At 42.9% G+C, this 14,226-nt stretch overlaps 1 protein-coding gene across 1 annotated transcript; it reads right to left on the bottom strand.

Moving 5' to 3' along the window:
• Positions 1-12,012: 12,012 nt before the first annotated feature.
• Positions 12,013-12,999, bottom strand: LOC103305368 (casein kinase I-like). The gene has a single exon (XM_054719844.1). It carries the CDS (start codon positions 12,997-12,999, stop codon positions 12,013-12,015), a length of 987 nt encoding a protein of 328 aa, XP_054575819.1.
• Between the last annotated feature and the right edge of the window lie 1,227 nt (positions 13,000-14,226).

Here is a 14,226-nt window from a genome sequence, read left to right as displayed (position 1 = left end):
TATATGCTATTGATCAGAATTGCTTGCTAAAAACAATCCCTTACGATATTCTTCATCACTTAATGTGCCTGTAGTTGTGCTAGTAATCCAGTTCAAACCTTTTTTTCCAAATGGTAAATGATGGGAAATCTCTTTTTTTGTGTGTCAATTATGCACAGACTACTACTTTTGAGGGTAAATTGACAGGAAATTAAATATATAATTTTAATAGATTTATACATGTTTTATATCTGATGCATGGTATTCTCATGAGATTGCTTCTAAGTGTATGTATGTGTTTGTGTGTATATAACAGAGAGAACAAATAGGAGAGTACTAAGAAAATATGTTTCCCCTTTTAAAAATTAATCACTGAGTCAAGTATTCAAAGTACTGGTATTCTTTTGACCTCAGGTCAGTAGGTAAGTAAATAAACAAATAAATAAATCACTTCTTTTGGAAATTTCGGGGAATTTATTAACCATAATCTATACTAAGCACTTGATAAATATACTTAAAGCTGAAAATGATGGACTTTCGGGAAAAGCAAGCTTCAAGCAAAAATGACATGGATTCTAATTGCTATCTGTAACACCAAATGGAATAAAAAATTTGTTATACTAATTAATATTGACCCTTCTTACCACTTCCAAGTTTTTAAAGCTGTCATGGAAAATAAAGTTCCACTAAGCCTTCTGTTTTCAGAGGCAACATATCAAAAGTATATTTTGCAGTTTGAAATTTTAAAGTAATATTGTAATACCATACAGAATAAACTTGAATGTTTGACTGTTCTGCTTCAGCACGAATCTTTGTATTAAAGGCATCAGAAAGGTACAATGGCTGTCAGCGTTATTTACACATATGATAGCTGAATTGAAACAATGAGGCCTTTAGGGTATTCTGACTTCCAATTAGGCCTTTGAATGAGATGATAGTTATGCATAATCTGATTTTACTTTTTAACACACAGGTTTGAATATTTGGAATCTCACTTAATCACCCTTATATCACAATGATTCCACAAAGCATTCTTCCCTTCAGCCCCAATATACAGTTTGTCAAGTGACAGGACCGTTTCTTAATTTATAATTGGGACCTAGAACTAATGGTAAATAATTCATGTATTCAAAAAATGTTCATTTTCTACTATGTGCCTGGCATTGTTCAGGGATAAGACTCTATAAGTTTTATTGTGCAAATGCTAACATTTCTTCTTAGAGTTGTTTTCTAGAAACACCTGTTTTAAAAAAAAAAAAAAAACATTCCAGGGGACAATCTGAAAACTTTTAAATAACATTTAGAGCATAGATTCATTTTAGAAATTACATGAACCCCTTTTCGAATGCATCTTGTGACTTTCTTTTGTTAGCAATAAAAGGTTCCAACATTACTTTGGCATACTTGAAAGCTCTTAACTACCCGTTAAAAACAACTTTGCAATATTAAATCACTCAACACATCACCAAAAGAAAGTCTTATGAACTTGGACAAAAATGGCAAAACTGGGATTCTGCTTTTCCAGTTATTTTAAGGGTCATACTATGCCTTATGAAAATTCTTTTTTTCCCCACATTGCAGATATGAAGAGCAAGGGGTGGGGGTGAGCAAGCAAGCCAATGTTGGGTCATCATGGAGCAAAATGTTGGGTAATCATGGATCTCTTTTTAATAAAAAAAATAATAATCTTTCCTTCTTAGACTCTACTCTTTCTTGGCAGCACTGGAGTAACTTATGCTTCAAATCGAAAGTCTTTGGACTAAGAAGATGAACTAGGATATTTCAGCCGAACGATAATAATAGAGAAGACATTTACAATGTCTTCCCCAAACAGGTTAAGAGTACAGATTGATTCTCACAGTATAGTGTACCTGGTTTGTTAATTTTAATCATAAAACAACCATCTAAAATTCAAGGAAGCTGTCTATGACCCTTATCACAAATGCGATCAATTAAAGGCTAATCTAACAGTACCTATTAGAGTCCACTGGGGTGTTTCATTTCCCTTTGGTTTCTAAAACCGAATGGCTACTAATTTCCCTTCTGTGGAACCAGAAACTTCTTTTTCTATTTCTTCGGGTCACCTCAAATACACCTCCAGATTAACATCCCAAGGGAGAAAAAAAAAAACTGGAAAGTTCAGGGCGTCTCCTAACCGATTGCTTCATATTGGAGATGTAGAGTTTTTCTCCACATATTAGCATTTCGCCAGTAGCAGTGATGCAGATCAGTTAAACCCCAAGCTGCCAAGGGCAAGCTCGAGCTGCAAACCAGCCCCCGTCCCCGCCCCTACTAGCCCCGTGGCGAAATAGACGAAATAGACGTCGAGACGGCATCTACAGAGTGAGATCGTCTGTCTCCGCAATTGTAAACAACCGGCTGCACTAGGTTCGGTGAAATGTTTAAATACACTCCTGACTGCAAACACATCCACTCACCAAGTCACTCCAACAATCTCCCCTTCTCCACCTCTAGGGGAAAAAAAGCATCCTGAAACTGAATTGGCAATCCGCCGGTTGTGGCATGGAAGAGAGTGAGATTACATTTCCCCAGGCATGCCGAGTGGGTACTGGGCGCTTGGCAGGTGCGCTGGTTGTTGCTAGATTCCCGGGACCACGTTTCAGGAGGAAATGTGAAAATGCACAAACGCGCGCAGCTGAGCTCCTGGTTAAAGCCAACACCGACGGTTCTCAGGGCAGCAACTGCGGCGTAATGACTGCCTCTTTTGACAAAGATTGGGGTATAGGGAGGACGCTACGGGTGCGGCCCCAGACTGCTCAACTACTGACCCACACCAGCTGGGTTGTGTATATTAATATTTAAGTATGAACAAAAATAGAATATTTTCACATGGCGCAGGTTATGAGGTCCTGAAGTTCTCCCCCCTCCCCGAACCTGGGCTCCCCGGTGAGATTCGAAGAGAAATTCAGAAGCAAACAGGTACTAAAGTGTGTCCTAGCCCCTAGGCATCTTCTGAGAGACAGCAGGAGCAGGACCCGAGTGGTCGAGCCCGGGGGCGGACGCTCCAGGTGGGAGAGACGCCCGAGGAGAGGCGCTAGTCTCTTCTGGGACCAAGGACCCTGTCCCCCCGCGTCCAGGTCCACTTGTTAGAGCGCCTGGGATCTGCGAGAGAGCCCGGGCGAGGACACCCACCCCTTTCAGAACCGGAGGAGTTGGTTGGCAAAAGTGTCGCCTGAGAAGCCTAGCGAGCCCTCGAAGGGCAGCGCCCCCAAGGCCCCCTTGAACTGCGAACGAGGCCGACCTCCCATCTGCCCCGGGTGGTTCCGAGCCCCGAGCCCGGCGGGACCAAAGGAAGAAGGAGCAGAGGTTCTGCCACCTCGGGCAGGACTCCCAGAGCGGACACAGCTCGCCGCTCACAGCCTGGAGCTACCAATCCGCCGCCCGCAGCCTAGGGGCGAAGTTCGCCTGGAGTCCTTAGGTTGGGAGGGGGGGGGAGTCAGAGGGAGAAACGCACCTACCTAGTCCAGGCGCAAGTTTCGGTGTCGTCCCCAGGTGCGGTCCCCCGCCCTCTTGCCAGGTGCTCAGCCCCGCCGGCCGCGGCGTGCGCCCGGCACTTCAGGCTTCTCGGTCGGTTCCTGCGGGAAAGGACTGTAAATCCACATTACTGTTCGAGCTGCCGCTCGCGCCCCCCCATCGCTCTCCTCCGGCCGGGGGCAGTGGTGCTCTCAGCCGGCAGCTGCCGAGGGCAGGGACCGAACCTGGCTACCACCACGCCTGTGGACGCCCGCTGCCAAGAGGGTGCTTGCGCCCGGGGTCGTACGTGTGTGCGAGAGTGTGTGTACGCGTGTGTGTCCGTGAAAGAGAGAGTGTGCGTGTGTGTGCGAGCAGATGGGGTGAGCTCAGCCCCCGGGGCACTCGGAGGTGAACTCCGGACAAAGCCGAAGCCTGCAGCGCTCTGGGGTGCAGGGCGTCTGCACCGCTGATGGCTGCGTTGATGTTGCCGTGGCCGACGCCGCCGCGCTCTAAGGCTGGTCGCGGTGGTGCAAAAAAATGTTTCTCCGCTACTCGAGACCAAAAAACCTTCCCTGTCTACTGAGCATGCCCGGTTTGACAGCTCCACAGCCGAGGGTTTTTTTTTTTTTTTTTTTTGGTGTTTATCCCCCCCCCCCCCCCGCTTTTCCCTTTTCCCCAAGACTCCAGGTTTTAGCCGCAGCTGAGATAGGGCGAGGGAGAAAGAGGAGGAGGAGGAGGACTGAGGGAGCAGGTAGCCGGCTGAGGAAGGGAAGTCGAAATTAGAAAAATCTGGGTGTTAGAAGGTGGAGAGAGGGAAGGAGAAAGCGGAGTATGAGAGCAGAGCAAGGAATATGGATCAACAAAATTTAGATTTAGTACCACAATGAGTACCTGGCCACGGGACTCTCGACCAGCTTGTATTATTTTTCCCCAAGGGTTAGGTGGGGTTGGGGCGTTGGAGGAGTGTTTGTCATCCCTGGGACGGTGTTTCATACACAAACGCGCGTGCACACACACCACACACAAAGGAGTGCTATTACTGCTCCATGTGTAAAACCTCAGGACTGACTTAGAAAGAATGCCAAGCCTCTTGCCAGTAGAACTTTGGCAAAAAGAGAAAAGCGAAGGAGAGAGATTTGTTGGGGTTCCTCCTTTTCTACTCTCTCCGCCTTCCAGAACGGCCAAGCCCGTGGCTGCAGTGCATTAAGTGACCCGCGAGCTCTGGTATAGGTGTGTGTGAGAGCACTGCTGACTGCCTCCCGCTGACAGTGAGACCCCAGCGCGCCAAGGCCGGCCACGCGCAGCCTCCTGGCAGCGAGTCAAGTCAGCACTTACAATGTCCGTCTGGAGGGTGGCCCAGTGCTCTAGCTCCTGCCTAGCCTGGCCGCCCAGTTCCCTGATCTCCCCAACCGGCTCCGCCCCTCACCCAGCCGGGCAAGAGGGCACGTACCCAGGCGAACCCAGCACGCTTTCCCAAGGCCTGGATACCCTCCCTTTCCACCCTCTTCAGCTTCCACGAAAAAGCGGAAAAGCGGAATCTTCATGCCCCTAAACTCGCTCTGGGAGCCTTAGGAGTCCTATTGGGCATGCTCAGGACTTGGAGCGCCAGGCTTGGAGGAACTACTCCAGCCTCCAACATCTGCACGTCTGGGCCAGATGTGAGTCTGAAGCATGAGGCGTTGGCGCCCTATTGGAGTTTGGCTCCGGTTCCAGGAAGGGCGGCGGCGACGCCCACAATCTCCTTCTCCTTCCCGGCTTCCGGGTGAGAGCCAGACCGCGGGAGATACCAAGTGCCGAGCCAGGGGAGCTGCACCAACTGGAGAAATCCGAGTCTCAGGTCCTCCCAACCGCCCCACCACCACCCCACCCCCCCCGCCGCCCCAGCGCCACCCAAGCCATACACAGGTAGGGGGCGCGCTGCGCAGAGCAGCAAAGCGCCCCGCGTGTGTTCTTGGGGACAGCTAACTTCTACAGGTAAAGAAAAGAGAGCGCGAAGAGTCGCACCTTCTTTGGGAGAAAGACGTTTATTGATGGTTTTCTTGAGTGAAGAAAGCAGGGCGCGTGTGCATGTGTATGTGTGTGTGCACGCACGTTTGTAATTTTTCTCCGCAAGAGCAGGGACAGGAAAGCGTCAGGCTATGGCCGAGCTGAGAGCCCGCTAGGGGTTGCAATTAGGCACATTTGGAGCCTTAGCTGGCGCTAATTACCGGGAAGAGTTGCTCGCGGCTGTGGTGGGCGCACACCAAAGGTTCCAGCTGCTCTCCACCCTGGGTGGTGGCAGCTGCAGCGCGAGGACGACGGCTTCCGGGCTGAATGGTCGCTGAGCTCCAGAGCTGGGGGCCCGGATTTGGTTTCGGAAAGAGGATGATGCCAGGGGGATATCTTGAAACCCTGCGTTCCCATCTTTCTGGCTTTTGGTACAGGTATTTGCAAAGAGGGAGCACTGTAAACACATCACACCTCTGAAGGTTAGAAATGTACCGAGCTAAGCACTCTGAAATCACGTTTATTCCCTTCGACCCCTTTCTGACACTGCTTTCAGCTCCAGGAATCCAAAGGATTCCTCCCACTCACCATCACCCCACCTCCTACCCCCACCCGACCGAAACAAAGAAACAAAAGAAAACAACCGGACTCTGTAAGGGGATAGCAACAGCTTCCAAAACCTTCTCTTTGGGGCTGTTGAAAAAGCAGTGGGGAAGAGGATGGCTATAAAACCTGTGTCTTGCCACCAGTATGTAAATAAACCTTACTAAAACCCACTACCTTTATCCAAAACAAAACAAAAACGTGTGTGTATCTTTTAATCCTAAATAAAAGATTCCTCTTTAAGAACTACCGGAACCCTGAACTGTGGAGGGAAAATACTTTCAGGATACATCCTCAATTCCCACATAAGAATTCTGAAAGGAGAAAAAAGAAACATCTGGCCAGTCACTTCTCCAGTGACTGGAAAACACTGAAGTCTAAGGAATTTCTGTAACCAACGATTAAGGAAACAGCTCATTAATGAAATGGGAATTCAGGCAGAGTGGCACATGCACAAACCATAACAGCCATAGAAATGAGATATAGGATTTAAAACCATTATCATCTCACTCTCACACTTGCTGTCTCTTTGTTACTTTTTGGGTTTTGTTTTTTGTGTTTTTTGGTTTTTTTTTGGTGTGTTGTGTTGTTGTTTTTTTTAAGATACAGGGAGGAAGGGGCAGTTGATGCCTAAGAATTTCATGAAAGGAAACTCAGCTTGTTTCTCTCCTGGCAATTCAGCAGTCGGTTTAATCATTTAAAAAAAAAAAAAAGCAAACTCTCTCCTCTCCTCTACCGCCTCCTCTATATATTTTCTCTCATATTCTTCCCTCTCATTTTCCTCACTCATCTTCCACAGCTCCCTGGAGCCGTTAATTCATTTGGTCTGCATCTGTCTCCCTTTGGTTCTTTCAAAAATATTGTTTCCCTTTTTAATTCTAGCATACAAAGGGCTCTGTCACTTTTCTCCTTTTCTGAAGAACTGATTTACAGCTTCTGGAGATCCACAGCCTGATACTATAGGTGGATTTCCTAAAGCATTTATTCAACTTTAGAGATTCCCTGGACACACTTATGCAACAGAAAATTGAAGAATTTTCAAGTCGTTTTGCTCATGGGACCAATATTTGTATTTCAAAGGTGGATATAAGGAAGAAGGCACACTAAATTGCCAGTTTCAGACTGGCCAATGTAAACCAAAATATAACCAATTATGATGGAGCATGCAATCTATATAGGACAGGTGCCCAGTTGCCTAGATTATTCAAATAATTTCCTAGGAATTTTAAAAGAGATATGCCTTTTCGTTAACAAAGACCACACACATGAACTCATATACCCTTATATGTTTATCCCCAGAATTAGTGCAATTAGAAAAAAAAATCAATCCAGAAAATGATCTTGAAGCATCTACTATGTTCCAGGAACTGTGCCAGCACTGGAAATATGTAAAGAAATTGAGACTTTAAAAAGCTAAGAGAGCCGAAGCCGGTTTGGCTCAGTGGATAGAGCGTCGGTCTGCGGACTGAAGGGTCCCAGGTTCGGTTCCGGTCAAGGGCATGTACATTGGTTGCGGGCGCATCCCCGGTGGGGGGTGTGCAAGAGGCAGCTGGTCGATGTTTCTCTCTCATCGATGTTTCTGGCTCTCTGTCCCTCTCCTTTCCTCTCTGTAAAAAATCAATAAAAATATATATTAAAAATAATAATAATAAAAAATAAAAAGCTAAGAGATGTTCAAGAATTTGTGAACATTTCAATAATCAAACAAGCATATATTTGAGTGTCCACTACCATGTACATAAAACAAGAGTTATAGAAAACAATATTTAGATGTTCTAACCTTGGCATTTTTTTATATATATATTTTATTGATTTTTTACAGAGAGGAAGGGAGAGGGATAGAGAGTTAGAAACATTGATGAGAGAGAAACATCAATCAGCTGCCTCCTGCACACTCCCTACTGGGGATGTGCCCGCAACCAAGGTACATGCCCTTGACAAGAATCGAACCTGGGAACTTTCAGTCCGCAGGCCGACGCTCTATCCACCGAGCCAAACCGGTTAGGGCCTATCCTTGGCATTTTTAAACATAATCATTTAATCCATAGGTTGTATTCTTTGCAAAGAATGCATACTGGGAAATATCACTTATTTCAATCTTGTTTCTAAGTACTCTCATAAGTAAGAGTGTAAGTACAATAATAATTAGAACATTAAAGTCAATAACAATCACATAAAGAAAATCAACGTGAACCATCTAAAATTAACCTTTTGCACTTAGCATCGGTAGCAGCTCGAGAAAAAAGCAAGCGAGTGCAAAGGGTTAAGTTTTGTTTGTTTGCTTGTCTAATGGGAAGATGTTCTCAAAGGCACACTTTCAAAATGTACTTGTGGTAGTGAACTATTATTTCCTATTGCAACTGATGATAATGTCATCCAGAGATCAGCTACCAGAAATTTGAATGGCACCATACCTTTTGGCTATAATGATTGGAAGCAGGAAAGGTAGCTTAATGATTTTCTACCCTAACAGTTTCCATAAACAGTGCTGTAAAAATTTCAGTCACCAGCTTGCTGCTAGGGAGTGCCCATTTCTGGCCAGCTATGGGCCCTCTGGGGAAAGCAGCCACATTGGAGAAAGCTCAATTGAGCCTGGATGTGAACAGTTGGTGGCCAGGATTCTGCATCCATCTGTTCAGAACAGAGTCAGACACATTATTTTTCACATACCAAAGTAAGGCTCAGGAGAACAAGTGACAAGCCAATTAAAGTCTTCTCTCTACCTATTCCTATTTAGTATCCAAATGGATATTGTGGATGCTTTTCTGGCTAGAGTTCTGAGAAGCAACATACTTTTTTTTTAAACTTTCAACTTTAGCAAGTCACTTCATATTCCACATAGCAAGTCCTGCTCATGGAAGTGTACATTCAGACAAAATATCCCTCATTGGAAAGGCCCCATCAATGCTGCTGCATCTAACTCTTAAAATATCTCCAATACAGATTAATCATAACCTTCAGAAACCAAGGCTTCTCAATAGGGTGCAGTGACAATTCATTTGTGTTTTTGCTGTATGGGTTCAAATAATTACCTAAATTTGAAATTATAAAGTTAAAAGAATGGCACCTTGGTCTTTAATTTATATAAAATTCACTTATATTTGATATGCATATACCTAAAAATATGGCAATAATAATTTGTATCCTCAAATGTAATTTAGTACCTTCCTTTGCAGATCTGAAAGCCAGCTTTATGATAATTTGTCTTTTTATTGAAAATACTTTCAAGAATATTACTTTTTGGCACTTTTTAACTATCACAGTTGAAAAGGGGAAATAATTGATTTCAAAATGTACCATGATTTCTATTTGAGAGATGAAATTACACTTCTGAAAAAATAATTTGAAAAGTGTAGAACAATTAGGATTGTTCTGTTGGCATTTAAATGCACTTGAACTTCTAACTTTGTGACCTCATCATCATAACCTTTTAAGTGAATTATTATCATGATCAACTTACAGGTAACTATTAATTTGTATTGAAATAACTAAAGCATTTAGTGTTTCTAAAATGCATGCTTAATAATGGCCATAAGCAGACTTTTATAGCCACATACATTAACAATTGCTATTAAATGCTAACAATTATTAGGATAGTCTATTATAAAGATTTTAAATGTGTTTTATATGAAAATTGGGGACTAGGATGTTATCATTTTCCATGCAACACAAAAAAAACATGAATAATTTCTTCTTAGACTCAGGAAACAGGCTCCCCATATGTATTTTCAGTCTCTCACTCATAATTTCATGAAGCAACTTATAGAAAACCCACTACGTGTCTACTCAGTGCTAAGTACTGGGAAGAGAGTGATAAAACATACCTGGTCCTGGATTTGTGGAGATTATAATCCACTGGCAGGAGACTGACGTAACCAATACTATGAGATATGTAGTTTTAAATTGAAGGAAAAGAACAACAGAGAAGACTCCACTTAGATTGGGGTTGAAGTGGTTAGGTAGCTTCCCTGAGGCAGTGGCTACTAATCTGAGGCCAGGAAAATGAGTACTAGTTAGTAGTCCAGGCATAAAGAAAAGAAGCTATGGTATTTACAAGAGAAATAGCTTTGCAATGTCAAGTGCATCTGGAGTGTAGTGAGCATACATTATGTATTTGGGGTAGCAGTGGTGGTGGCAGAAGATCAGGCAAGAGAGGCAGAAAGGAGCCAAATCATATAAAGATTTAGGAGCCTTGATAAGGAATTTGGATTTTGCCCTGAGGAAAATTCAATTAATTAAATACAAAAGCAGATATGCAAATTTAACTATGTTTTATTAAACCAGACATAAAAGATAACACTACAACTCTTCTCAATTTTTTTGTTGTGAAAATATAGCACTTTTTCATGAAAATCTTAGGTTAACATGTAATAAGTTTGTTAATATTACTTTCAGTACAGCAATACATAAATATTTAATTTCTTCCAGTTTTAACTTCCGATAAACATCAATAAAGATAACCAAATGACCATAGCACTCTGAGGTCTCCAAAAATGTTTAAGAATGTAAAGGAGTCCAGAGGCCAATGCCAACTATTCATCTTCTCCTTTTCTTAAAACTGGTTGTGGTTTCCCTTCTATCAGTATCTTTTATTGTTCCAAAAGGCTAAGTCCTTAGATTCATAGTAAAAAATTAATTTTTGCTCAGCCGGAGTGGCTCAGTGGTTGAGCATCCACCCATGAATCAGGAGGTCACGGTCAGGGCTCATGCCCGGGTTGTGGGATCAATCCCCAGTGAGGGGCTTGCAGGAGGCAACCCATCAATGATTTTTTTCTCATCACTTGATGTTTCTCTCTCTCCCTCTCCCTCCCTCTCTGAAATCAATACACATATATTTAAACAAAAAAAAAAATAAGTTTTACCTTGCAATCTAGAATGATTACTTACAACTACTATGTGATGAATTTTGAAATTATTCTATTCTATTCCAATTAAACCAATTGCTTTCTTAACCAGTAACACACACTTTGAAAAAGTGTGCTCTCACCCCATTTTAAGGTTTAATTACTTCTAGTTTATATCTTTGAGACCATATCTCTTGTCCTAACATTCCTCCTAAGCTCCATCTCTAACAGCTGCCTAGACAGTTCCTCCTTAATATTTCAAAATTACTTAAAACTCAACCTGTTTAAATCTGAACTGATCCCCAATATATTTTTACTTTTTCAGGTTTTTTAAATTTTTAATGAACTTATAAACAAAAAAGCTCCCATTTCAAAATAAAAACAAAATCCCACATCATATAGATGTTTACAGTTACTATGTTTATCTAAGCAACATACATACATGTTCAGTTTTAAGATGGTAACTAAATTCATGTGACAAATATGCTTTTTTTAAATACCAAGAACATTACAGAGTTAATGCAGTCATAAGGATAATCTAGTAGTCACTACGTTTTTATGTTTTCACTTTAGATGTTATTTCTAGCACAGGTAAGCATGCAGTCTTACATATACTCAAATACTGGAATATTTGGTTGCTACCCTATCAGCAGGCTTGCAAACAAGAAGCCAACCATTTTAAGAATGATTTAATGCAAACCCCAGGGATGGATAAGCCCTAAGAATGCACAATTGTGAACATTTACAACCACAACTTTGGCTCAAGACTGTTCATGCTGCTCTTCTGAAATGAGATCTCAAGCAGTATAATTCAAAGTAAAAGATTTTAACAAAACTTAGCATATGTACAATTTCTCCACCAATTTTTGTATATCAACCATTTAGTTAACTTTTCCACTTGAAAAAAACTGGACACCATGTTTCACTACTTCAGTTAATATTCAAAATACAGAGGTACAACTCATAGCATCACCAATGCTTCCCAATATTTATATGTAAAATAAGTTCTTTAGAACAAGTAACCGGTTGTCCATAACCATTGGCTAGTGTACATATGGACTAAAATTTCTAGATTTGGGGAGAAACAAATGCTGCTCTTATCATCTGCACTGCTCCGTCTATTCCTTCATTCATGCTTAGAAACCTGTGGGGTTTGGCCCTGCTGACCCTGCCCGCTTGAAGAGGCTGCCTGCTGTGCTGCTTTCTGCTTTAATAATGTCCAATCAAATATGAAGTCATAATGGTGGTTCAGGTTCCTGAAAAGGGTGCGGAATAGCTGCTTCAGATACGTGTAATCTGGGGTTTCCTCAAAGCTTAGCCCACGACAATAGTTTAAGTACATAGCAAATTCTGCAGGAAAGTCATTACATAAAGCTTCAACATTTGTGGCCATCTTCTTTTCACAAATCTTTTCATATTTCTGTTTCTTTGTTGCAGCCGTTAGTCCTTGCCAAGGCAGGCTGGCTCTATTAAAATACATCAGAACATACCCTAACGATTCCAGGTCGTCCCGGCGACTCTGTTCAATACCAAGATGTGCATTGATGCTAGCATATCGGACAGTGCCAGTGAGATTTTTATCTTCTCTGTATGGTATGTGTTGCTTTGTCCTGTTGTCTCTGTACTTTTTGGCCAAACCAAAATCAACAAGAAATAACTTATGACAGTGACGGCCGACGCCCATTACGAAATTATCGGGTTTAATGTCTCTGTGTATAAAGTTCTTTGTATGCACATATTCAATTCTACTTATCATCTGGTCAGCTAGCATAAGTACAGTTTTCATTGTGAAGGTTCTTGAACAGAAATTGAAGAGGTCTTCCAGGCTGGGTCCAAGAAGATCCATGACTAGCACATTATAGTCTTTTTCCTGCCCATACCACCGTATGCGGGGGATGCCAATCCCACCCTGGAGAATCTTATAGAGTTTGTTCTCGTACATCAACTGGGGGTGCCTGGCCTTCTGAGATTCTACCTTCACTGCAACCCCCTCACCATTGGTGATGTTGACCGCCAGATAAACGACCCCGAAGGAGCCAGACCCGATCTTTCGTACCAATTTATATTTCCCTCCGACAATGAATTCAGCTTTGGAGATGCTGCTGCTAGCCATCCTGAGAGACAAAGACCAGACTAGGGCCAAGTCCCAACACCTCGCAGAGGCCTCTGGGGCTGTGGAGGAGGGCGGCTGGAAAACGTTAGCTCTCGGGCGTTACAGGGCCCACAATCCAAAAAGAGGTACCTGATCAACGCCGCTCAATCAGGTTTCTTTTTTGCCAGGCCGCAATTTGCGAAGGATTCTCGCGGTCACCAGGTTGCGCGGCTTGTCTCTGGACTTCCCGGCTGCCCCGCTTCCCCTTAGGCTGGAAAATGGACGCAGTGAGGGTGCAGTGAAGACCAGCTGAGGGCGCGCCAGGGGCACGCTGAGGCGGCGGGTGAGGTGAGAAGCCCAGTGCGTCACAGCGCCAATATGGCTGCTGCCAGCTTCCAGCTTCCGGCTTGCAGCTTCCGGCTTCAGTCCTCCGGCTTCAGTCCTCCGGCTTCAGTCCTCCGGCTTCAGTCCAAGGGATCCACTCACTAGGCCGATGCCACCATTTCTTTACTGTGCTGAAGCCGCCATCTTGTTATTCCAGCTCCAATATATTTTTAAATAGGAAAAATGGAAGATTACAAAATCATATCATTTCATTTTTATATGAATTGACTGAAACTAAAATATTTACAAATAGATGTATAGAGAAAGGACTAGGAAAAAATAAATCACAATATTAATAGTGATTCAGGAGATTTTTAGTGATTTTAATTTTTAAAAATATTTGTCTATACTTTATTTTCCATAAGTATATATTAATTCATAATCAGGAAGTTATTATTAAAAAGTTAAAAACAGAACTAATATTCCTTATAAGTCCTACACCTTTTCTTGCCTTTCATTTTAAAGGTAGGATTCTATTCATATCATGATTTTCTTTTAACACATTGTTTTCAGTAATAATAATTTTAATAATGCAGACTCCTCTAGGATGACTTTGTTTTGTTTTTTAAAGACACCACTTTATTTATTTTTTAAAATATATTTTTATTGATTTCAGAGAGGAAGGGAGGGAGAGAGAGAGCAAAACATCAATGATGAGAGAGAATCATTGATCAGCTGCCTCCTGCATGCCCCCTACTGGGGATGGAGCCCACAACCCCGGCATGTGCCCTTGGCCAGAATGGAACCCCGACCCTTCAGTCCACAGGCCAAGGCTCTATCCCCTGAGCCAAACCAGCTAGGACTAGGATGACTTTGTTTTATCACCAAAGGAATTCCAATTACAGAATGGGCATGGCCAGGAGT

The sequence above is a fragment of the Eptesicus fuscus genome, chromosome 1 (genome assembly GCF_027574615.1).
Source record: "Eptesicus fuscus isolate TK198812 chromosome 1, DD_ASM_mEF_20220401, whole genome shotgun sequence".
NCBI lineage: Eukaryota > Metazoa > Chordata > Mammalia > Chiroptera > Vespertilionidae > Eptesicus > Eptesicus fuscus.
Note: the sequence above shows the minus strand (reverse complement) of the source record. Positions and strands in the feature narration are given on the sequence as shown.